The sequence below is a fragment of the Pundamilia nyererei genome, unplaced genomic scaffold (genome assembly GCF_000239375.1).
Source record: "Pundamilia nyererei isolate P.nyererei 1_Seehausen unplaced genomic scaffold, PunNye1.0 scaffold00041, whole genome shotgun sequence".
NCBI classification, from domain to species: domain Eukaryota; kingdom Metazoa; phylum Chordata; class Actinopteri; order Cichliformes; family Cichlidae; genus Pundamilia; species Pundamilia nyererei.
The window spans coordinates 1,304,423-1,330,605 of record NW_005187442.1 but is presented as its reverse complement, the minus strand read 5'-3'; the positions used below and the strand labels follow the sequence as shown (position 1 = coordinate 1,330,605).

At 38.5% G+C, this 26,183-nt stretch overlaps 3 protein-coding genes across 8 annotated transcripts in view; all 3 read right to left on the bottom strand.

The window, feature by feature from the left end:
• Positions 1-11,514: 11,514 nt before the first annotated feature.
• On the bottom strand, positions 11,515-12,519 carry LOC102205890 (leucine-rich alpha-2-glycoprotein-like). The gene has a single exon (XM_005731180.1). It carries the CDS (start codon positions 12,517-12,519, stop codon positions 11,515-11,517), a length of 1,005 nt encoding a protein of 334 aa, XP_005731237.1.
• Positions 12,520-13,420: 901 nt separating this feature from the next.
• On the bottom strand, positions 13,421-14,419 carry LOC102205611 (leucine-rich alpha-2-glycoprotein-like). Its single transcript, XM_005731179.1, has one exon. It carries the CDS (start codon positions 14,417-14,419, stop codon positions 13,421-13,423), a length of 999 nt encoding a protein of 332 aa, XP_005731236.1.
• Positions 14,420-17,992: 3,573 nt separating this feature from the next.
• Positions 17,993-26,183, bottom strand: part of LOC102194615 (rho-associated protein kinase 2-like) — a 37,005-nt gene continuing 28,814 nt past the window's right edge. The window contains exons 30-35 of one of the 6 annotated variants that reach the window (XM_005731042.1): positions 25,473-25,551; positions 25,086-25,350; positions 24,253-24,523; positions 19,716-19,791; positions 19,316-19,577; positions 17,993-18,236 (exon numbers count right to left, since the gene is read on the bottom strand). In XM_005731042.1, coding sequence (XP_005731099.1) covers positions 18,223-18,236; positions 19,316-19,577; positions 19,716-19,791; positions 24,253-24,523; positions 25,086-25,350; positions 25,473-25,551 — 967 coding nt within the window. In that variant the 3' untranslated portion in view covers positions 17,993-18,222. Of the gene's footprint in view, positions 18,237-19,143; positions 19,578-19,715; positions 19,792-21,789; positions 21,926-22,839; positions 22,883-23,397; positions 23,490-24,252; positions 24,524-25,085; positions 25,351-25,472; positions 25,552-26,183 lie in introns of those variants that run through there. The other 5 variants (XM_013910344.1, XM_013910345.1, XR_311682.1 and 2 more) reach the window with 5 other exon arrangements.

The window sequence follows — 26,183 nt, the reverse complement described above, 5'->3', positions numbered from 1 at the left end:
AACATTGTACTCATTATCCCATTGTCCAACATAGTACCAATTATAATCCAGCCAGATAATGCTTGTTACTATTGAATCAATATATATTTATATCCTTTAAACTTGTGAGACATGATGGTATGACGGAAAACCAATTTTGTTTAAAAAACTGTCAACATTTGGTGGAAAATGGTCAACCAGTTTATCTACATACTTAAAAAAGACTTGAAAGGATCATCTATGGCAGCACACAGTGAGGCTATGCAGCACGCTATGTTTGTTTGATATCATACAATATTTATATCACCGACTATTTTATTATATCTAGTATCACATGTTGCTTGTTATAAATAAACATTTAGCAAATTAACAAATTAACTGCTTGACTGCCACCTGCCATATCTGCATGTGTTTCAGGAAATCAAAGCGCTTCTTAAAACTCATGCATCCCCTCCAGCTGACTCCCGATTGTTAACTTGTGGCATACCGGCACGCTAGTACTGGGTTACACCAAAAAATTTTGATGACAGCATGGACACACTGATGCCTCTCCCATTTCTCCCCTCCTTTGACCTTTAGAACAAGGATCATGCACACGTTCCCCATCTAAAAATAGGGAAGTCTCTGTAGGTATCCTGTATACAAATGGTGCAGACAAATAAAACACAAACTAAAGCAAATTATGTTTTACATGTCCCAAAGCAGCTGTTTGCTCTGCTGTTGTTGTAAAATGTGATTTTAATATGAAAAGCTTTTATTCACCATCTGGGTATCCTGTGTAGATTTCCACAAGGTAAAATAAAACAGAAAACAAGGCAGCACTGTCCAAAAAACAACAGAAAATTAAGGTGAAGTTCAAATTACTAGAAAAAATGCAAACACAAAATGTAAATAAAACGAATAAACATGACTAAAAATGAATGGTGGCAACAAAAAATGACATTTTAAAGACAGTGTAGCTATAAGAGAAAGTTTTTTTTAATGAATTCACTGAGTCTCCGTCTCCAGGCGGGTTAATCCGAAGCCGAAGCTGTGGAACTCTGATGCTAAAGCACCCACTGCAGAGATAAACCTCATGTTTGGAAAAGCCAGGAGGGTCAGGGTCATATAGTACTGTGCAAAAGTCTGTTTTTCAGGTTTCTTAAAGGACATTCAAAGCTCTTCTTTGGATGTTGGCTGCCGTTGTGCTGGTGTTGGGGTGGAGCCATTTACTTAAATCATCAAATGTACGCTTCAGAGGACAAGCTAACGTCACTCATGGAGTGTGTCTGAAAATAAGAGAAAAGAAAAATAGATGAAGATAAACAAAACAAATGCCATTTAAACTTTCAGGCATATTGCTGATGCAATAGTACCCAAGATCACACTAAAAGCAGATAATGTCGGCCCTGAAACTGTACAAATGGGATACATTTGAATAGATTCATATCCTGCAGAAGATGGTCAAATGCCTTCATTTGAATAAGAATGGGAGTGCTAAGGCTTAACAGCCCACCCCTGCGAGCACTATCGCTGCTTGAAAGATATTTTCAGCTGCAGGAAAGGGAAAAGGTAATCTCCCTGATGTTAGATTGAGAAAAAGAGGGAAAAACATATTTCACAAGATTGTGTGCACTTTTCATCTTTTTTCAGCAGGAATGTTTAAAACACTGCGTAGGCGTACCCTGGAGCACTTCGATTCAGGCAGAGCTGCATAAAATTGCATGACAATAATTACATAGATTAAATCTGACCTTCAACAAAATAGCAGAATGGGATGATGCACTGATCTCACTCAACCTGTCTGCTAAAATTATTTTCATAGCTTTTTTTTTCTTCCCTCTCGTGCACCTTTATCACTTTTTTCCACTTTTATTTTTGCAAAATGTTCTTTTGCAAAACATCTGTTCCTGTGGGTTTATAAGAACAACGCTAAGAAATGTACAGTATTCTGAAGTAAATAACAGACCCTCGTTTGGAATGCCAAATAACCCGTGCACAGTCACTGCATCATTTAAAATGTAGCCTCTCAGCTAAATGTGCCAAAACCTTTCAAAGTGCAAAGTGGTAAACAGTGAAAACAATTCCACTCTTTGCTGGTGGTATATTACAGAGAACTACAAAAAAAAGAAAGAAAAAGCATTATGAGAAAAATGACTCACCTGTAGACTAGTTCTCATTGATGTTTTTTTACTTTTTGTCTTAGGGACTAAGAGACACGCTGTCTGATGCAAAGCTCCTGCAAAGGTATGAATGAGCGTTTTGCAAATGCTATGAATCTGTTTGAAGACACCTGCAAGAGAATACTGAGTGATAACTATGGGTGCACTAATACATAGGGCATGTAAATACCTTCATTTAAAAGAAATTAGCAATAACTATCCCCATAGATTGCAGTGATACCTGATTACCATTTTATCTTTTCTTTCGGTGAAAGTGAAGATTCATGCTCAGAGAGTGGAAAGATAAACTATGATACATGTTCCCACACATGTCTGTCTACCAATCTTCACACAACCATTCAGCTGGGAAGAGCTGCTGGGAAAAAAGAACACATGTCAAGAGTTTAATACCGCCCTTAGTTTCAGTGTAAGCTCAGTATCTTGAGATCGGGTGAGCAAGTTATGACCTGCTTTTTTTCAGAGTTGTTAACTGAGGGTGTTTTGGAGTGCCTGTTAATGTGAAATATAGAGTGGGTGGTTCCAGGCTATCACAGTGTAATACACTGAATTTCCAGGAGGCAATTTGCTGTGACCTTAACTCACTGAAAACATCTATGGTGGTCCCCTGCTGCTTCAAAATGTAGGCTCAGGAAAGTTGCATCAGTTTGTTTTCAGGAAAACATCTTATTTGATTCATTCAGTGGCGAGAGCTGATTGCAAATTAGCTGTTTACATTGAGGTTTGGATATGAGAGTGTGTGGTTTACTAATTCTCTCTGCTAGCCCTGTTATGGACTTGCCTGTTGCCCAGCGTGTACCCTGCCTTTCACCATGCAACAGCTGGGATCAGCCCTCTGTGATCCCATTGGATAAGCATCTACATAAAACTGGGTGAATGGATTTATATAGCGTATGTTCAACCAAAGGGTACAACAAAATATTTATGAAACCAATATATCAGCTTAATAGTCTCTCATTGGTTTTTTTAGCTATTGTGTTGGAATACTAATATTCAAGAATGGCTTTATGATAAACCTGTGCACAGAGCCTTAATCTAAAAATCAATTGCGATGCTCACTTTGTCTCACTGATGAATATGTTTACTCTGTGCTGTTAATTGCTCCATTTAGTTTCCTGTGTTACTGTTTCAGAAAACTTAAATGCAATTAAACGAATTTAATGTTTTGATATTAAAGTAAAGATGAGTTTGGTCTTGGTGCAGGATGCAATCTCAAAGCTTAGTTATACATATATATGCATATATATATACATACATACATATATACACACATATATATACATATACATATACACACATATATATATATATATGAAAGGCAAATATATATATATGAAAAGACAAAAGGTTCTTTGCTTTGCTGTTCCTAGGACTGCTGATCAGTAAAAAATGATCCCATTATATTAAATTTGATTATAACACAATAATATAAACAGTAAACCAAACATTTGTGGTCAAACAGGAATCTAGTTGCCTTTTCAATTTGAAACTCCAAGTGTATAGCGCCAATAAACAGACTATGCTATGGCCCCTAAATGAGACTAGCGTACTAGAAAAACTACTTTCTTCTTTTAGCCCCAAATAAACTCAGATCTTTCATCATCAATAAAAGGGTAAAAACGAAAACTTGTAGTAGTAAACTTTAGTAAACTTTTGAGAACATGGTGGGATTAGTACTCACAGAGCGGGTTGCCAAACAGGACTGCGGCATTTATCGACATGACTTCATATTAAGGTCATCAGTTTAAAACATTTACTTAACCAGCTTAATAAGTGTGACCAGTGAAAAGCCAGTTACCCCCCTCGTTTTAGCCTTTATACTAAACTAGGCTAATTGCCTCCTTGCTTGAGAACAGTGTTTAATATTCAGTAAAGACCTCTGAGTTGCCTTTTTGCTTATCTTAACTCCTAGAAAACCTTTGAGCCATTTCTTTGAAAATTTAATACAGAACATCAATACAAACAATGCATACATTCAGCCACTGAAGGCTTTGTTTAAACCAGCCTCAGTGAGGGCAGGAAAATAATCTCCTCTTTATATTCCACTGTTTTCATGCTGACACTGCTGTGTCCCCCAGAGTAAAATGAACATTCATTCAGCAAATATGAATATGTAAATTAAAGTCAGAATCATGGTGTATTTATTCTTGTTGTTACCGACTTGTTATGCATTGTGTCACAGTCTTTGAATTGTCATTTTGTGGCTGTGCACTGTGTTCTGTGTCACAGCTTTACACTTTACTTTTGTGCTGAGTGCTTTGATCAGGGCCTCGGACAGCTTCAAAATACTTTTTCAAAGCCGAAGCTCGTAAAGCTGCCCCCGTTTGTTTAAAAATCAACCCATCCACTGCTTGATTTTAAAAAAAAAGCAAATTAATTCAATTAAAACGTTATAAAAAGCAGCAGATAAAAGAAAAAAAAAGGCTCCCTTTTGTACCACAGTCAGTATAACAAAGAGGTATGACTGTCTGCTTCCTTCTGGCACATGTTGTTCTTTCTTTGCTCACCTAGTCAATTCACTGATGCCCTTCACTGATGGTTCTCGCTTCAAAAATGGATTACAAAGGGCATCTTGTAGCGGTCCTGTGTCACCTCTACTGATAAATGTATGGACATCCCATTAAGGAAACTGCCCTCAAGAGACCAGCGCTGTAGTGATAGATCTGAGCTGCCCACTGACACAGTTGCAGGTGCTGATTATCTTATCCAGAGACAATGAAGCTTTATGGAGTGGAACATCCTTGTCCTGTAGTGGGTTCCAACAATAATTACAATCAATTTAGGGTGGCAGGTCATAAAAACAATATTTAGTGGGGGCATTATCAGATGTATACCTCCTCTGGGTTGTGAAATTTGTCTCTGTCATAAAAGATTTCAGTCATGCAGTTTCCATTTCTCAGTGTGACAGCTTTGCAGTATTGTAATATCTAGCCTGGGCTTTCTATCCCTGGAGGCTAACAAGAGGAAATTAGCTAAAGTTTTATACAAATACAATACTTTGCAAAAGTGTTGAGTTGTGCTTAATTTCTTTACTTATATTTCTTAGATTTTGCTTCTGTGGATTCAGACTTTTATGTAATTTTTTCAAAGCGGTCTTGAGCAACAGTTCTCCAGGGTCTCTGGAGGTTGTTAAAAGTTTTTCTTTGGCTGTTTTTTCACTCATCACTTATAATTTCTTCCAATTTCTTTCGTTGAATCTATGAAAAATGTCAAAAATAACAAAACTTGACAGGCATAGAATATTTTTGCTCCAAGAGAGATGAGCTCTTAGCTGAAAACTTGGCATATCTCAGCGTGGTGTATAGTGTGTACTTAAAACTTTTTTAAAGAAACTCATTGGTTTTTATTAGCTATTGTGTTGGAATACTAATATTCAAGAATGGCTTTATGATAAACCTGTGCACAGAGCCTTAATCTAAAAATCAATTTACTTAAAACTTTTTTAAAGAAACTTTTTTAAGAAGCAAGTAGAGGACAAAATAAGAAGTGGCGGGACTAAAAAGACTTTCTGCAGGAGATGATGATCAGTGTCTAAAGTTATATGTCCTTAAGAAACAGGAACCTGAGAGATACAGCTGGTCACTCAGCCGATTAAATCTACTGTTCAGTGAAGCATCATCAGAAATGGTCTCAGTGGAAGGGTTGCTGTCAAGAAGACATTTTTTAAGTAAGGGGAACAGGGAGAAAAACCTGAGAAACAGGGGCAGCAGATCTTATGTAGGGATCAGTCCAAATGGTAAATATTTGATTCAAATCATTGCCAGCATTTGGTAGGTCAGGAGAGAGGTACAACAGTGAGTGTCTACAGCCATCTGTAAAGGCTCTTTGAGGCTCTGTCATGGTTTGCATTGCATTTCAGCCAGTGGTGTTGGAGAGCTTTACAAAATTGACTGAATTATAAACACAGAGCAGTATGGTCAGATTTTGATCCAGGATGCAATACCATCTGGAAGGCATCTGATTGGCATCAGGTTGATTTTTCAGCATGCCAATGCAGTAAAAGCATACCTGGATAGAAATACACACAATGGATTGGCCTCCTTAGAGCCCAGGCTTCAACATTATCGAAGCAGTGTTGGATCATCTTGATGGAGAAAAAAAAAGGCAGCCAGCATCCAAAGAAGAGCTTTCAATGTCCTTCAAGAAACCTGGAGATCTTTTCCTGAAGTCTACTTAAAGAAATAACAAGAAAGCTTCCCTAGGAGAGTTCAAAGAGTGTTGAAGCACAAAGGCGACCATACCAAATACGTTTCAATAAATCCCTGTACCATTTTCCTATTTTAGAAAATAAAAAGAAATGTGGTTTGAATAAAGAATATTCACAGCATTGGAGGCAAAATCCATTTTATGAAAAATTTTATTATTCCTACATAAAAATCGTCCATGACAAACCCAAAGTTTTATAGATTAGAACATTGAGCCCATCTTACTTTAAATATAGATAAACTGTAAAGTGCACAGGAACACATAAGCCTCCATAAAACGTCAAATCCCTGTTTTTAAACTTTGGCTGTCTGATTTAGTCAGTTTTTGTGGGGGAGTGGGATCGTCTCATCTACATTAACTTTGAGAAAAACTAAGGAGCACATTTCCCAAAAGTTGAAGATTTATGTGTTGAGCCAGGAGAAAGCGAGCCTTAATAGAGCGATTTCAGCTTCTGGCTAATCCTCCGCAATCATGCACAGTCAGTTTCCTTAAAGCAAAAAAGATTAAAAAACAGAGATCTATTCAGAAGCTCTCTTATATGTGACAAATGATCTCTTTCCTTATTAGTTTTATTTTTTAAACTTAGAAACAGTTGACTTAAGCTAATCTGTCAATGACACATGATTCCTCAGTGGTCTTTACCTCGTTTCTAACTGCTCTGAACAAGTTTCAGTGGCTGCTGGCAGCTCTGTGTGACTCCACTGCAAGCGCCCCAACAACAGGTGAAAGGTCTGTTATAAGCACTGCATAAAGCCCCCCAGGACAGATGGTGCCAGATGATAATCCATATGAGCTCAGTGAAAGAACATCAGCGAGCAGACATGAAAACTTATGGCAGAGGATGCGAGGGGTCCTCAAGGAGATTTAGATGTCAGACCGTGATGAAATGCCGAGTCCTTGGCTTTGCGCTTGGAGGTAATTAAACTCTCTGAGGACTCTCTGTTTGTCCTCTGCATGTGTCACGGTGGGTGATTACACATGAACTGTAATCAAGAAATCAATTTGGAAAGACAAAAAAATTATAGAACGAGACATGGCAGGAGTAGCTGTGACAAGATATTGAGATGAAAGATGTTAAATCAGCTTCTGATTCTGCAGTTTGTACAGCCTGAAGGGAAAGGAGGAATTAATCTGTCTGTTTTAATGGTGTGAATGAGCTTGTCAAGGAAAGATTACACACTTTTTTTTTTTTGGCACGTTAGCTTTGGAATAACATAAACCTGACTTCCTCTTCCCCAAGTTAAATCGACAAGTATAAAGCATACCAAATCTTTACCCACAGATGTTTTAATGGCCTTACTTGGCCATATCTAGATACTAAAAGGATGTCTTCCCTCTTAAACAGCCATCATGAGTGCAGCTTTATGTTCTTCATCGATTGTGGTGAAATTCTCTTCATATTTTGGTGCCACAATCACAGATTTCCTCCACCTATGTCTGCATTTTTACTGAGATTTTGATCGATGCTGTTTTTCGTTGTTTTCCTATGTCTGGGGATATTGAGGTAACCTCACACAATCTTTGTTCCTGCAGTAAAACAGCGGTGATTTGTGGCACAGTGTTAAACGTGGCATCCATCTAGGCAGAGCCTCTTAACAGCGAAATTCCCCAGAGAGCATGGGAGGCCATTTACAACAACCAATCATACAGTAGGCGAAGCAACCTCAGCTCTCTTTGCCAATAATGGGATAATGCACAAATACTACATCACATTTCTTTCGCCATGTTTATGTTGTCAAGTAGTGAGGTGATATATGAGCAGGAAAATAACAAGAATAAAATCCACATATTTGATTATGATAAACAAAGCATTTTTAATTATTTTCCCCCAAATCCATCACCTTTAACTGCTTCTGGGATTATTGATCAAATGTGCTGAAGGAATACATGCTGATCCTAAACATGCATGGGTTTGACGGATAAACAAAAGTGCCCTCAATCACTGGCAAAAACGTGGGAAGGTTGATAAAGGGTTTAGTGGGAGTGTGTTACTTTTGTTAAGTGCTTGCACGGTAATGGCCTCGAGCTCCTGAAGGCAGCCACAGCGTGACTTCTCTCACCCACCTTGAGGAAAGCTTTTAATGAGTCTAACAACCTTTTCTCTTATTACAGCCCGAGCTCAAACGCACTCGGCATAAAAAGGTGAGTAAGACCTACGAAATATCAAAGCCGAGGAATAAAGGTGAACAACATCAGTACAGGTAAAAAACAAAAACAACCCCAGAGCCAGAGGCAGGAGGAGTAGCAGCGAGCTCCAAGCACAGCGAAGATCAGGCGATAAGAACAAACACTGATCGAGTCGGACAGATCAGAGAAGGTGGGTTGCAAAGTGGATTGGTGGTCTAAATGTAGGCAGGCCAAAGCTGCCTGAATTGTAGTCATAAACTGAGATTGTCCAATAGGATGCATAAAAGGGTTTCAGTTAGGTCATTAGCTGATGTGGCCTGAGATGATCTGCTGGGATTGTGGTTGAGCTTAAGTTTGTGCCCTGCATAAAATAATGGTACGCTTGATTATACCTCAATGTTTTGAGCAGCAGTTACTAAAAAAAGAAAAAGCGTGAGACTAAGGGAGAACTTTTTTTCTGTTGTGAACGAGGATCAGAATCAAGAACTGGTTCAAAGCTTACCAACCCATCTGAATCACACTCGTACAAACATATCAGTTCATTTTATCAGTGCTGGCATGTTTTACTGACAGTTGCAAAACAATGACGTCAAAGTCATGGCAGTGCAGCTTTGGCACATCTGAGTCACATGCAAGCCTTTTTCTAATCTGTTTCGACACTTTTCAAACTCGGAGATCATAAAACTCTTTCCCTGATGCTGAAAACCTCCCCGATCTGACTCACATGCAGAACTAATAATGACTTTGGTTTCTCTAAAGTCTGTGGAATATCCATCCATCACTAGAACAGTAGAATATGCTAACTCACTGCAGACTATTAACCTTCTGTTTTACTTCGGCTCAAATTTTGAAGCGTCACTCGGCTCATTGTCGTGGTTTTCCAGTCGAAGATTCAATATCAGTCCAACAGCATTGTCTCCCTTTTGAGAAAAGGCTCTGAAAACCAATTATTCATTTCCTGCTCATGACCAAAGAGCAGACAGTAGAAGATACTGAGTAGGCTGAATGGTGGAGATCAAAACCACAGCAAAAAGAGTTTACATTTGCATTAAAAACACATTTCTAAATGAATGACTGCTGCATGTGTGATGTAACCTTTTTGGTTAACATGCCAGAAATACATCAACATATCATTTACATGTCAAATTTGCTTAGTAGTAATACAACTTTGTACACTTAAATCTTTTTAGTGTACTTTTATCAGCAAAATGTACTTTGACAGCATTTGTATCTATATATCAGCGTACAATATTATGGCATTTTTACTGGATATGTATTACAGAGGTAGAGCTGAAGCCATTTAATATAAATGATGGGGTTTCTCAGAGTGCTCTGAATCCCATCCACAGTCCTAACACATGCATGTTAGGCTACTTAACTAATCATAGGTGGTTTTCCTCGAGTCCTTGTAGAGGGACAAAAAGTAAGAAAATGGAAATGAGGACAAAAGATCAGCAGATTATTCTGTCAATTTAATGCGAAAAATCAGTTGTACATAGTCAAAAAACAACTTCCTATGAAAATCAAGGTATTTCTTCTTTGCTCAATTCAGAATAAAATGTGAGTCTCAACAAGCTGTTCTAGTTCATTGATACATCCTGAAGAAAAGAAATCAAGACTATTGTTGCCGATTAAAAAAAAAAAAACACACTGAAATGACCGCAACTCTAATATAGTGAAAAATAAAACAATATGTTATTTTAAATTTGGCACATTTCATCCCAAGTAATGTGTTCTAACATGTGCTAATTAGCAGCAATCAAAGAAAATCACATCTCCATTATTGCAGAACAAAGTCAGAAAGGCTACAGTAATTTTCTTGTCTCCAAGCCTCACATATGATCTATTAGACTTTAGTGTTCTTCATTAGCAGACAGTTAGACAGACTCCATTCCTCTGTGCTCATCAGCACTTAGAAAAGTTTCATCCTCATTTTTCCTTGCAAAGTAATGCCCACCACTACCACACACTTCCAAACCTCAGAGCCTGTGGGTTGTAGAAGCACAAGCAGATTAAAGACTAACAGAAAGGGACGTTGTTAAGGTAGAGTTGAATGCATCTGCTCACAACCTGAGAGAATTTTCATTAGAGGGAATTAGGATTTGAACCACTGAGCCCACTTCCTCAACCTTTAACCTTCAGGGTACAATTCAAAGAGGTGGAATGGAAGACATACATGAATCCATTTGAGTTCTTCTTCAACTCTCTGGGGAACTTTTATGAACAAGGTTTAATTTTCATAAGTAACAGCCTCAAGAGGCTCCAATGTTTTATATGCTATAAAAGTAATAAATTATAGTCCAGTGCACTCACTGTGATCAAGGCGTGAGTATGGGGGTGTGTGGGCATGCAGAAGATATATACCCATACACAATATGAAAGAAAGAGAGAGAAAAAAGAAACCTAAAGAAAGAAAAAGGGAGATATTTAAACACATCCAGAAGAGGTCAGCTGCAAGACTGAGCCATTGCACTGCCCACTCACTCCCACATGCTCAACATCATTAAAAACAAAAGGGCACAACTGAAACAATGCTGCAATCTGCAACACAACAAACAAGCGAGACAGAGCTGTTGGTGCAAGCGTGCACCATGAGAATCTCACAAGAGCTCTTCTCTTCTCTTCTACCAAGGACGTCCATTTCTGGTCCTAATCTCTGGACTATAAATTGATTATTCATGAAAATATGTTTGATCCCTTACGGAAGTGAGAGCATGTTTAAACCTGGGTTACTTAATCTCAATCTGCGATTATAAATCTTACAGAAAACAAGCCTGAAAGAAAATCAATTCAGTGAGAATGTATTAGTGAATGCATTTGGTTTAACATGTTTTTGGCTGGGATATACTGAGTAAATGAGCCATACTGCCTATCCAGCCCTCTGGGTTGAAAATTTATTGAGTATCTTACGCCACCCGGTGGGCTGGACAATATCTAAACAAAGGGGGAATACATGACAGCTCACAAGAAACAGGCTGGTTATATGTGCAGTAATAATGCAAAACATCTGTTTCACAGTCACATCATTAATTGTGAGTCTCTGTCATTTAGGATCAAGCTGACTGTCAGATAAAGAAACGACTTGTTTATGTTTCAGAGCTTCAGGGCTGTCGCAAACCACCTCATCTAGAAAGAAGACATTTTGAGGATGGTTAGTGAGCCACTTCCACAGATACTCCAGGTTGGCATCACACTGCCAGGGGTTCCCTGTTACGGTCATCTGAAAAGAGGATTTTCTGTCATCCAGCAGACCTGAGGGGAGATACCGTAGCCGATTCTGATTAAGCAGCAGAAGTTCAAGGTGTTGCAGACCCTGGAGGAGCGTCACTGGCAGCTCTCGGAGCTGATTCTCCTGCAGAAACAGCTGTGAGAGTTTCACGTTGTGACTAAACGTTGAAGGCTTCAGGGAAATTAATTTGTTCCCAGCGAGGTTTAGTGTCTCGAGGTGATGTAGGTTTGCTAGTGTGTCGGGCTGTAGCTCTTGCAGATGGTTGTGACTTAGGTCGAGATTTTCCAAATGAGGCAGCTTCTGAAGCAGAGCAGCTGTAATGCTTGTTAAACGGTTCCCAGACAAATCCAGCCAGGTGAGACTGCTGTTGTCGGAAAACCACTCTCCATGAGCTTTTTCAATTAAATTATTCTTCAGCACCAGACTACGGAGCAAGGAATGGCCGAAGACTTTGGGGGGCAGATGAATCAGCTGATTACCTGTGAGATCCAACGTACTCAGGTGAGGAATGGCACCCAGTAGGTCTGAAGGAAGGCTTGAAAGATTAGTGTGATACAGCTGGAGGTGGTTTAAAAGAGGCACAAAACTCAGATGTCTGGCTGTAATGAAGCTGAGGTTTGTGGACTGGATGGACAATCGTGTGATGTTGGGATATAAACCATCTGCAGGAAAATATGTGAGGGAGCTTTGGCGGCACACCACCTCTGCACTCGAAGGTAGAAAGGAGCAAGTGCACAGATCTGGGCACGAGTGGGTGCCTCTCGTTTGGTAAGCATATTCAGCCAGAGCAGTGAGAGTAAGAAGCAGCCACAGGTTCATCTTTAAGAAAAAATACACTGAGAAGAAAACAATAGCGTAAAAGATCAACAGGTAATAAAACGGTGACAATGTGATTATAAATGTGTTGTTACCTGAAAAGCACAGCTGAAATTCCTTCAGGTTTTGATCGCTGACTTGATTTTACACAACTCTGAGGATATTTGATTCCAGCAATGAGTCAGGACAAAATGTTGCAATAGGCAAACAAAACCAAGCAAACAAAGTGAGTGGTTACTGTTTTCTGTACTTTCTAAAAGTAAGTTGATGTTACCACACATAAATCAATATTTTTTTTTCCAGTTTTTCAAGAACACAATGTGCAAGGGTACATGTGTGATACATTATTAATTAACTTGTGCAAAAAGAAAACAAATAACAAAAATAGGCATTAGGCTTAATTTTTATCCCTCAAGTTCACAACCATATGTTGGTGCCTGTTAATGTTAGCAGTTTAATGAATAGAGGGATACTCTATTATAATACTATAGTTTAGCAGAAAGGTTGAAAACGGGTGAAATGGTTGGCCTGGTTTTGGCCAAAAAGCTGCCTACAAATGTCATTCATTGTTTGAATAAAAATAACAAACAAACAAACAAAACAGGAGGTTTTAGAGATCTCTAGATGTTCTGGTGGGTGGATTATTTTCCTTTGTGTGAAGCTAAGCTAAATGCCAACATAAAATCCATGATAATACTGCAGACTTTCTCATTTAAATCTAAACAAGAAAACAATGTAACATGAACACACTGTAGCTTAAATTTAATGAAATAAAAAAGAAGACAATAGTCTTATTTATATCAGATTTATTTATAGTCACATAGTTATCATGTTTTAGTGATTCAAATCCGACAGGCCGAACTGGATTTCTTTTCATGTTAGATAAAGACCAGCAGGAGTAATATTAAGACTGAAGGTTTAGTTCATTTGCTGTTAGTGATATTATTGAACGACCTGCTAGAGGCTGAGGTCCAGCGCATGTGATGGAGTCTGGCAAGAAAGCCTTCTTCTTGTTCTCGTGAAGCCACCTCCATAGATACTCTGCCTTCCCGTCACAGAGCCAAGGGTTGACTGTCAAGTCGAGGCCATCCTCTCCCAGCAAGTGAAGTTCATCCAGCAAACCTGGAGGAATATGGCTCAGCTGGTTTTCATCCAGACTCAGGTGTCTGAGCTGAGTGAGTCCCTGGAACAGGTTTTTGGGCAGCTTGTTGAGTTTATTCTGAGTGAGGAAGAGATGTGTGAGGCTATTCAGGCTCTGAAATGCAGATCCATTCAGCGTGTCGAGCTTGTTGTTCTGCAGGCTTAGCCTCTCAAGTTTGCTCAGTTGACTCAGAGAATTTGCTGGTATCTTATCCAGATGGTTGTTTGAGAAGTCAAGGTTCTCCAGGTGGGGCAGCTTCAGAAGCAGATTAGTTGGGATCTCTGTTAATTCATTTCCAGATAAATCCAACCAGGTCAGGCTACTGTTATAAGAAAGCCACTCTGCATCAGCTTTTCTAATAAGGTTATTCTTCAGCACCAAGCTCTGTAGTGGGGCGTGGCTGAAGACATCTGCAGGCAGATTGTTTAGCCTGTTTCCGGTGAGATCCAAAGTGTTGAGGTGAGGAACGCCCCTGAGGAGATGAGAGGGAAGGCTGTGCAGGTGATTGTTGTACAGATGGAGCCCTTGCAACTTGGGTATGGCATTTAGATGGGCCTCAGATATGGAGGTGATGTTTGTGAATTGGATAGTCAGCAGGGTGGTGTTCTCTGGGAGACCGTCAGAGGGGAACTCTGTCAGGGGAAGCTCATTACAGACCACCTCATTTCTTCTGGGATAACAGGTGCAGAGAGCTGGGCAGGAAAGAGCTCTGTGGCAGAAACATGACAACCACAGAAAAGCAAGAACATACCAGGACTTCATATCTAGAAAAGAACACGAGTAGAAGTGAGAGTTAAATACAAGGAAATTATTACATCTGCATTTGCTACAAAACAATGCTACAAATCTTCAAATCAGTTTATGCACATGGCAATCAGACACGCAAATGACAGTGAAAAAAACAACAAAAAATACTTACTGCAATTGAATGTGTGTCCATCTGCAGACTGCTGCTTATATCAGATTTATCACTGCTCACTTCCAAATTACTCATTTGTGGAGACGAATCTCCCAACCTAATCATTACTTATTGTGTAAACACGGACCAGTCACTGCACAGTCATTTGTCAAGGACAGGCAGTTACAACAGAGTGAGCAGCTCATACCTCACGGGAAAGTACAAGAATAAAACACTATAGTTCTACTAAAAACTCCTGAAATAGATTGCTGAAGTCTATTAGTTAATGTCAGAAAATAAAAATACATTGCTGGCTAATTGGTTACTATTGGGTAAAAAATGAAACTACAAAAAATATTTGTACTTTCAATTTTTCTTTTAAACAGTGGAAAGGGGATGGGGTAGGCAAGGAAGGAAGGAAAGAGGGAGCTTGTGAAAGGGTAAAAATAAGCATTCCCAAATTTGGTTGATTTATTTTTCTTGGAACAATATTTATTAGCAACACAGAATGTTTGATCAGCACGAGTGAAAAAATATGTCACGCAAACAGTATAAAGTCAGCCGACTCAGGCCTAACAGTTCAACTAGTTTGTCCAGTTAAGGGGCACATCACACCTAACATTGAAATTAAATTATTTTGCATACGTCACTGTTTAAATTGCACAGCCTCTTTTCATTTAACAGCCTGCTATTAATTATTATGTTAAAACATGGAAACATACAGATGCCAGGAGCAACAGTGGAGCAATTAATGTTTTCCCAGAGGTGAGATCTAATGACTATTTCAGTATATTGAACTTTTCAACAGTGAGAGCTCATTAAAAGGAATTGAACATGATTAATTGATCAACAGAATTCAATTAAGCTATTTAGCGATTAGCTGAATAGAATGCCAGCTGTGATAGGACTGAGGGCAGGAACCCCCGGGGTCGAGACGCTGGTGGTGGAAATAAAGATGGAGGCTTGGATGGAGCTCGAGTAACATGGGAGAGGCGGACATTGGGAGGAGGTGGGTTGCAGAAGTGTATGCAGGGAGAACGACAAAGGAGCAGTGAGATATAAAGTATGTGAAGTTGAGGTTGACTGTCCTGAAGAAGGCAGGAAGAAAGATGATTGGACTAAACCAATGAGGTCGGCAATGAGTTTAATGGTGTTGGAAAGTAGAAGTGATATATTTCAATTAGTATGGAAAGTTAAGTTGTGGTTAAGTTGGTGGAAAACATTACTTTAACACTTACCTGATGTGTAACCTAATTAGTAGGAGAGACAACGTATACCCCAAGTTAATATTGCGATGACAGGATAGTCTTACGTCCATTTTCTTTTGATATTGCCAAAAGGCCAAAAGCCAAAAGAGTCCCCAGGCATCCCGAGTGCCTTTTTAATAATTCCCAGTGGCACCATGTGATATAAGAGGGTGTTGAATAGCCATATTAGTTAATTACGTATTGTAATTATATCTATAGTATTGGTTGGCATTAATAAGGGTTATTCGATAAGATGTTTACTACGTAACACCAGATAATGGTATGGCTTGAGGGCCAATTAGCAGCAGTCTGTAAAGGTCTGTCAGTTACATCAGAGGCTGTTGCTGGCACCGTGTCTCACCACTGGGCTACATTGTTTTATGCCATGTTATGGTTTGGTATTTTAATGTTGGTGAATAAACCTGTAGTTGGTCTGCACCTCATCTCTGCCTCAAGTCTCCTATTTGAACCCAGCCGCTACATTCTAACAGCTCAGTTGGCGCTAAAGAAATATCCTCCACACCATTACACCGCCATCACCAGTCTGAAGTGTTGCTACAAAGCAGGATGAATCTATTCTTCCAAATTATGACCCTTCTGTCCAAATGTTAGAAAAGAAAGACTCATCAGACCAGGGAACATTTTTCCAACCTTTTGTTTAATTTGCAACCTCAGTTTTCTGTTTGTAGGTGTGGCGCCTGATGTAGGCTGCTGCTGTAGCCCACCTGCTTGTGCATTCACAGACGCTGTACTGCATAACTTGGTTGGAGTTTACCAGAGTTTGTAAGGTTGCAAAATTCGGAGTGTCACATTTTGAAATAATGTTGTTTTGTGTAAAAATCTATATAAATGCTAGAGTGTGAAAAACAGTCCACTTGACAATCCAGCCTCATAAAGCAGATATACAGGGAAGAGCAGAGGTAGTAAAAAGCAAAGTCAGGTCAAAGCCAGGAATGCTGTGCTCCTGGCAGTTGATTGACTATTGCAAGCTTACTTGTGTTTTTACACCCATAATTCAAAAACACACAAAAATCACAAAAGTAAATGAATCAATTAGAAAAACCCCTTAATTCATAAGGTAATTAGAGTCTCTAAAAAAGCTGTTAAAACATAAAAAATACAAAAAAGAAATTCTATCTCAAAAAGTGGAGGAGAAATGTGAAGTAGGATAAATAACTCAAGTACTTTACATAATGCTTTAGGCAAAAAGAATTCATTTTTTTAAAAAACTGGAAATAAAATTAAAAGACTAACTGCGCACTGATGAGAAAAAGAAGAAAAACACCAGGAGGAGGCTACATGTCACCTGAGATCTCAGTGGCCTGTACAGCAGGGTTCATTCATTTGCAATTTAACCGGAACAGTCACACAGCTGATAGACAGAATGGATTAGACCTGCAAGTACGAAAAATGATTTTAGCATCTGGGCAACATGATGAACTATTACATTATGTATGATGAGTGCCAGTTGGCTTTAGGCTGTTCTAAAAGATTTATTCCAGTGGAGCCCACTCACTCCACATGCACTTGTGAGATAAAGACGGACCTATTCTGGTATAGTTCAAATGGTCTCTTAAAATACGCTGTAGTCAGATGTGATACTGCTGACGGAGAGATGGCTTCAGTGCAACTATAACAACTATTTTTTTAGTGCTGTTCGGCAGTTTAATAAAAAAAGTACTAATACTACCAAATACTAAACCTTATTGTTTTTAATCCTTTTTCTTTCAAATTGATTGATTTACTTTTAAAGACCTGGTCAAGATAGCATCTGTACATCACCACTGTTTCTGACGCACTTTCTATATCAAAGTAAGTCTGAATAGTTTTTATTAATGACGGACATCAATGAACAACATAAATCAACAGAGCTACTCATTGAAATGCTGTTAATGTATTATATTATTGTTATTAAAGGGTTTCTTTTATTGCATCACCTTGAGATTTTAAACATACTGTATATGAACAATCAATAATTATCACAAATGGGAATAAAAATATTGTTTCTGTATCGTTTAGATTATTCTGGCATGTGTTATAACAGTTGTAATTATAAAGGCTCATGAAAACGTAAAGCCTTCCACTTAAAAATAAACCCTAAAACTGTATTTATAAATCTACAGAACAATCATATATACTGGATGATGTGGTGCTGATTTATACAGCAATATACAGCAACACCTTGTGTGGTATGATACAAAGAGAGATCTTTTAATGTGTACACAAATGTTTACACACACGCCTATGACAATGATCAGGAAGCAAATTAGAATTAATCACGAAGGATACAGCATGCACTTTCCTCGAATGAAATCCCAGTTGTCATGACACCAGTTTCCTGTCCACATTAGTATTTGGATTTTGTCACTCGCAACAACACACGTAGACACTGCTTCCATTACTGCATGTGAATGGAAATACTATCCAGGGTTCACTGTGAAGAGAAAAACACAAGAAAGGAAATGAGAAATCCCAGGTTGCTTACACAAAATCCACACCTACATTTGCTAGCTAAATGTGTGAAGACCAATTCCTCAAAAGTTGGGATTCTGTATGATGTAAATAAAAACAGAATGGAAGGATTGGCCTTTCTGATATTTTCCTATTTTATTCCCAAAAGGACAGAGAAAAGATATCAAATGCTTAACATGAAAAAATATAAGTTCACTTTGATGTAACATTGCAACAAAGGGCTGGAAAAGTAAAAGGAAGGAACATTTTACATCTAATTAGATTAGCTGGTAACAATTAACATAAAATGAGCACCTTAGACAGGCATTTCTCAGAAGTAAAAATGGGCAGAGATGCAAAATAATCCACTCACAAATTATGGAATAATTTCAGGACAAAGGCGTAAGACTTTGAATATGTTCTCTTCTGTATTACATAATATTATCAAAGGATTCTGAAAATCCAGAGAAAGGTCTGTGCGCAAGGGACAAAGCTAAAAATCAATATTGTGCAGCCATGATCTCGAAAGGCATATATACCCATCCAGAAGGCGTCGTTTTCAGGATGCCTCACATATTTCAGCGAGACACTACAGTTCAAGCCAACAAATGGAAATTTGGCACATCATGAAACATAAAAAAAAGAAGACATAGGACTTTTGAGCAGCTAGAATTTTAAATGAGACAAGAATGGGACAACATTCCTCTCCCAAAAGTCCAGCATCTCAGTTCCCACATTTATAGACTATTGTTAAAAGAAGAGATGGTACACAGTTGTAAAGATGTTCCAATCCAAAGATTTTTTAGACCCATTTCTGCCATCAAATGAACTTAAAGTACATTCCTCATTTTAAACATCTGATATACTTTCTCTGTTATATTGTAAATAAAATATCGGCTCATGAGATTTGCAGATCATTGCATCCTGTCTTTATTGACATTTTACTCAGCATCCCAACTTTTTTCGAATTCAGGTTGTACATAAAAATCACTCAAAAACCCCAGAGGAATCTTTATTTGTTTAAGTTAAGCTCTCCCTGTAGTCCTGAGTGAGCACGCTGACCTTTGCAGGGTACAATAACGTTCTCTTTTTTATCCAGGTGGTCCTTGTGGAACTTGCCGTGGCAGCAGCGGCATTCGAGCGCTGGCGGAGGCTTAAATAAGTCCCACAAAGGCCGGCTGCAGACCTCACAGCTGGATGGAAAATGATAGAGTGCGAGGATAAACTCATGGCCCCTGTGGTTGATGTAGGAGCCGCGATCGCCATGCGGCACGGGTTCCAATGGAGTGTCCTGTTCACGCCTGATGTCGTCTTCACTGTTATACTGGATCAGGGGAGACAAGAAGGCAAATGCAACACTTACGATTTACTTGAAGCAGATGGGTAAACTGAAGATTGGATAGCTGATGAGTCTTGAAAGTCTATGACAGAAAGGAAAGCATTGATGGTCCCAACTCATTACCTTTATCTTTGGAATTTCTCTGGCATCTGCACGGTACACATCACTTTGACTTATAGATCTGACACGAACCAGCTTACTGAAACAGGGAGAGAGATGGAGAAGTTAAGTCTAGTGCTAGCCTAGCAAGATATTTACTTTAGGTATAGAATGATTTAAAAATATTGTAAAGAAAATGCCATTAATTGGCAAATCAAGCCAGTTGAGATTATTTATTTCATTACCAACTGAATCATAAATTTTTTCAACATGATTAACTAAAACCAAAAATTTCCAAACAGTTCCTAGATGAGAGTAATCAGAAGTAAATGTTAGAGAAAGGTTAACATTTTGAATGAATTGAAGGACAAAACATTTTTATATGGATGTAATTTTCCCAGATTCCTTTTACAACAAATATAAGAGCAACTTACATTCATGCGTTCATATCATATTTCTATTCAAGTAACTGTTGTGTAACTCTTGGGTTACAGGAGGAAAATGTGCATATACATAGACGGACACATCATATTCTATCCTGTGGGAAAGTGAAAAATTACTCATCTTCCAACGACGTTGTGCAGTTATAAGCAGTTTCATGGCCTTTATTGCAGCAGATTTTATCTACAGCCGTTTCTATTATATTCCACCAAAACCTGCACAGCTTTGACTTTGCTATAACTCTTCATGCTCCATACATAAGATGGAAAAGATGACAGGTTCACCTGCTTTGGTTGATAGAAGCGGACCCTTAAAAAAACCAAAAAAGGGTATTTCCTGCAATGCTGAGGTCTGAAAAGTAGAAACAATTAAAATTTGGGATAATGCTCTACATTTTAGACAAAGTTGCATTTGGTAAAACTGTACTGGATGGATTGTGAATGTTTTTGTGTAAAACCTATGGAAATTAAAACCCATTTGCAGATTCCAAAGCTTTTCCCGTTGAGCCTTGCTAGAATTTTCATTTGTTCAGTATTTTGCATCATGAGGTACACAAAGTACTTCTCATTTAGTCAACATTTTTGAACGCTGCTTTTAATGACTCACTCATTGTCCGGGGTCATGAAAAGGTTTGCTTTCTCTCGATCCAGCTCAGTGTTATAGAACAGGAGCTTTTTACTGCTCACCACCACATACTGTAGTGAGACACCTATACTGGTGTAATACAAATGGTCACTTTAAATACACTCATAGCTGTAGTATAACATAATTATTTGGTACTGTTTTGTTGTTTACCAATATGATACAGAATAAACTGCTTTTTCATTAATATTAACACTAACAACTCAAAAACAGTCACATGTTAGATATGGGTTGAGAGACCATGTACTAGCCCTTGTTTCCATGTTTTGTTTTATATCAATTCTCACGTTAATTGATATAAATCATTTCCTTTTAGACCTGATCAGGCAGAGGCTGTATATCGCCAATGCTTTAGATGCACTCTCTACAAATTTCAAAAACTTAAATAATAGGCATGCACAACAAACAAATACGATCACCAGAGGCACTAATTGAAATGCTTAAGTCTTGATTTTTTACATTTTTTTTTAATGTATCACCCCAAAAACTCTACACAAGGGATTTTAAACATATATGAACAATCAATAATTGTCATGAAGCGCAAGAAAAACAACAACATTGTTTCAGTTGAGTTCACATTGATCTCTCGCATGTTATAACAGATGTACTTATAAAGGCTCATTTTTAACTCAAAAAGAAGCCATAAAACCGTTTTAATACATTTACAGGACAACCATATATAGTGTGTGATGTGGTCATAGAAACAAAACAATCATATATACTATTAGCTTCACGTTATGTGCTACGATACACAGATATAGATATTTATCGTATATACAAATGTTCAAACACATGCGTAATCTTTTTACAAACGCAAAGAGAAAAAGAAAATAAAGTCTTGTCATAATTATGATGATTAAAAAGAAAAAAAGAAAATAGGGCAGTTTAATCGTGAAGATTGTCGCATCTTTTCACTGGATGAATCACTGTAATGGGAAGACTGTCCTGATTCTCCTTTTGTTAAAATGACCAAAAAATAAATCCTTTTTCTCATGACGTCAGCCAGTTTTCTGTCTGTATTAGTGTTTTTTTTAGGGCTTTTTGTGTTTTTTGTTTTTTTTGACAGTCTTCTCTGAAAAAACATAACACACGTAGGCACCGCTTCCAGACCACCATTACTCCACACGGATGAAAATATTAGCCAGGGTTAACTGTGAAGATAGAGGAAAATACAAAAAAGAAGATGAGAAAAACCTGGTATGCTACCAACAGTATGGCAGGACTTCAAAGGCACGCCCACACAAAATCCACACATAGACTAATAAACAAGGAAGCTACCCAGTAACCACATAATGAAAGTGTAGATGCAGGGAAAAAAGCAGGCAGACACAGTTATATTTATTAGTGTGCATGTTTGCCCAAAGAAAAATAGAAGTAGAAGAAATGGTTTAATATTACAGGGAAGACGCCCATTCGTAGACATATAACAGCCGGAAAACACGTGTTGCTACTCACTTTACTTCTATTCTTTTTAAGCTAAAGAGCCTCAATTAGTGTGATTAGCAACAGTTGTGTTTACTTGCTATTTCATGTCAAAATGGCTGCTGTGAAAGGGGTTAGGCTAACTATAGCAATTAGTATAAAGGAAAGAAACAGGGACAAACAACTAGCACCCGTCTCACTTGAATATAACCTACTAATAAATATTGATCCCACAAATTATGAGAATTGCTGATTTGCACATTAACTGACATTCAAAAGAAATAATCTGAGGTTCATGTTAAACTAAGCTAAGCTAACTAGCCACTTTTTGTCATCTTAAAAGCAAGACTTAAAAGAAAAACTTTATATTATTTCATGGATTTACTCCTTCCAAACATGTCGAACCAGAATTTTCCCTAATATTTCTGATTTTTTGGTGATATTAACTGAAGCATTTTGTAACTTCGGGATTAAACAGCGAGGTGAGTTGCATTTAGCTGTAAACTTGGAAAGCACACAAAAGCATGCCTCAATACGTTAAAGCCACACATCTCATGCAGAGGTCCAGTTACCCTCTGTCCCTCCTCTTTAACTTTCTTCAGAAGAACATATCATCATCATCATCATCATGATTATCGTCATCATCCAATGCCCAACTCCAGTCTTTGAGGTCAAACTCAAACAGTCTGAAACATCAAGTATGAGGGGTTCAAGGAGCCTTTAGTGGTCAAAGAGCCTTTAGTGATCTATGGAGTTTGGAAAGAAAAGTGTCCGGACTTCTTTAGTTTCTTGAAGACATTTCGCCTCTCATCCGAGAAGCTTCTTCAGTTTTAAGAGCAATTGGTGGTGAGGCCCAGATTTTTAAGCCCGATTGGAAGTGTCTATCAGGACCTTCCTTAGGGACACTCTCAAAAGGGAGAGTCCTATTGGGAGAGGCGAAACGCCTTCAAGAAACTTAAAGAAGTCCAAACGCTTTTCTTTCCAAGCTCCTTAGACTATGATGACCTAGATGGCTGTGTACCTTAACAGACAGCCTTTAGTGATGCGTTAATATGCTAGACAACACATGCCACTGTCAGAAGGGGGCACTAGTGGGATGGTTAGTGGTTCACCAGGTACTTTATGCTGCTTTCTATGAAGAGTGGGTTAATAGGCACGGCAGCGATGCAGGTGGAGAGGGTCACCAAGCTATGCTACTTACAGTCTCCCAGCATGAGAGACGTTAGAAATGGTGGGGTCAGAGGTGAAGAGATCGGGGGTCAGTGGAGGATGATACGGAGCATGGGGCCAGTGCTGAAGGACAAAAGCAAGTTAGGGTGTGGCTGAAAGTTGAAACTACTAACTGCATTAATGTTCTCATAAAACAAGACAGATACAGTTAATTAGTCCCACAAAAGGTTTGATGCCATTTTCTACTCAGTTAAGTCACTGCTGATGCTCGGTGAGGTGCTGTGTGCGAGCATTAATGCTGCATCATTAATGCAGATGGGAAGGTTCAGAAGTCAGTTTAAAGCAAAATATTGTACATCAGCCAGAGCTTTGGGTTTGTTTCAACTATGCAGAAGCTAGACAATGTAGTTAAGAAACAGCGTTTAAGACCTTTACCTGCATTTACCTGCATGAAAAAAATAAGGTATTTTTCATGCTAACAAAAGCTCAGAAAAGGTTCAGACAATTGAAAGTGAGAAGAGAATAAGGCCAAGAAAGCACAAATCAAAACACAAAAGATCTCCTGATGAGCACTAGATTAGTCAAATAAAATATAAAAGGAGCATCTGCTGCATATTTATTTCATTTAAATTACAAATGCTCATATTATTTTTATTGCATAAATATTTGAACAAATTGCATTTTTATACTTCTGTTGTTAGTTTCTTAAAACATCAATGTTGGTGAAGTTTCTTAAACATGCTCAGTTTTATTATTATAATAATAAAAACTGAAAACATTTTTCCTAGATGACTGTGAAGGGGATACCCCCATACAGTATGTAAAATTAAAGCTTATAGTTAAGAATAAAGTAAAATTTCCAAACTTGTTTTTGTGGGTTTCTCACCTTGGCTTCCCCGATGACGGTTGCTGCCGGGTGGATTGGATCTTTACAGCGCCTCGATGGGACATGCGAGGAGAGGACTTGGGCGAAGGTCGTGGGGATACTTGTGGAGAGGAATGGGGTATTTTTTCAGGGGAATTGCGTGCCACAGGGGGAGGACTCAGTGTCGGGTGTTTCGGGATGCGCTTAAGGAGGTGACTGACCCAGTGCTTCTGCTCCGTCTGAGAGCTGGTCAGGAGGAGTAGTTCTTTGGCCGTGGAGATGTCATAATTCACTGTTAATAAGATTTTAAAAAAAAAAAGATTAAGAGAGAGATATTTCCTTTTTATGACCAAGATTAGATTTTGCAGCTTTTCATACATCCACTTTAGCTTTGATCTTTTTTAGACATGTAGACATGTGAGAATGAATATTGGATGCAGTAGATGGGACATTAAATGGGTTTAACCATTTAAGTTTTGTGTGATATCTGATTGCACTCTAGTGTCTTCTGCGTGTTGCGCACTCCACCCAGGCAGCCTGTGTGAGGTGGATTATATCCTGATGTGTGTGAGAACAAGAAAGAACAGCTTTGGACCCACCCACCTCCCCCACCCCAATATCAAGTTATGATGTATACATAAATCTATTACATGATGGTGCCATTCTAATCTTGTGTTTTTGTGCGTTTTCTTTATTTTGAATCGTGACAGCAATTAATTTTAATGTTTTGGGGCTGTTTGTTAACCAGGTGTTTGAACCCAGATGCATGTACTATGCATCTGGGTAATTTTGGGTAATTTTAGTGCAACTGTAAAAATCAAGTTTCCTGTTAAATCCTGAGTGAGCATGCTGACCTTTGCAGGGTATAATAACTTCTTTTTTATCCAGGTGGTCTTTATGGAACTTGGTGTGGCAGCGACGACACTCGAGCGCTGGTGGAGGTTTGAAGACGTTCCACAAAGGCCGGGTGCAGACCTCACAGTTGGATGGGAAATGGTAGAGGGTGACGATGAACTCGTGGCCCTTGTGGCTGATGTATGAGGCGCGATCACCAGAGTTTGTGGGTTCAGCTCCAGCATCCTGCTCACGCTTGCTCTCACCTTCATTGTCATATAGGATCTGGAGAGACAGAAGGCGGCAAATGCAGTTAAAACTTAAAGTTACAGAGGAAGTTTTGTCTTGAAGGTCCGTGAAAGCAAGAAAATAAAGAGAAGGAAACAGGGGCGGTCTCAACTCATTACCTGGAAAATCCTTGGAATTTCTCTGACATCTGCACGGTACACATCAGTCTGAGTTACAGGCCGGACATGAAACAGCTTACTGAAAGAGTGAGAGAGATGCAGAAATTAAGTCTAATGCCCACCCAGTATGAGAAACCTACTTTATATAGAGTGATTCAAATTTATTAACGAAAAGAAGACTTGAAATGCAACAACAGATCAGTTTTGGTTGTTTTTATTGTCTTGCATTATTATCAAATCCCATTGTTTACACCGGCTTTAGCTTATTCCCATGTTGCTGTTTGCCATTGCAAAGATTGATTATTCCCAGAGGATGAATCCAACACCCGGCAACATTCATCATTTTTAGTTTTACCTTAACTTCCAGACAAGGCATAAAGTAGGACAGTATTGAGAGATGTGTTGTAACTGTGGCATTTAACCCTCTGATAGCACAAACCTTTGAGTTTCAGTTGACTTCCACCTGCTCTGTGTAGTTTTGTGGTCTTTATTCGAGCTGATTTTTTCTATGGTCATTTCTATTATTTTCCACCAAAAATCTGCATAGCTTTGACTTTGCGGTGAGTCACCATGCTCTCTGTGGAGCATTTGATGGAAAAGATGGTGACTTAAAATGTAAAATGATTTTTTTTTTTTTAAATTTGGACAAACAAAAGAAAAAAAACATGTTCTGAGTCAAATTCAGTGTTATATTTTAGATGATCTCAGTTA

Bases quoted from the DNA above. Each gene is read 5' to 3' on its own strand.
- LOC102205890 (XM_005731180.1), bottom strand. From the start codon at position 12,519: ATGAACCTGTGGCTGCTTCTTACTCTCACTGCTCTGGCTGAATATGCT.
- LOC102205611 (XM_005731179.1), bottom strand. From the start codon at position 14,419: ATGAAGTCCTGGTATGTTCTTGCTTTTCTGTGGTTGTCATGTTTCTGC.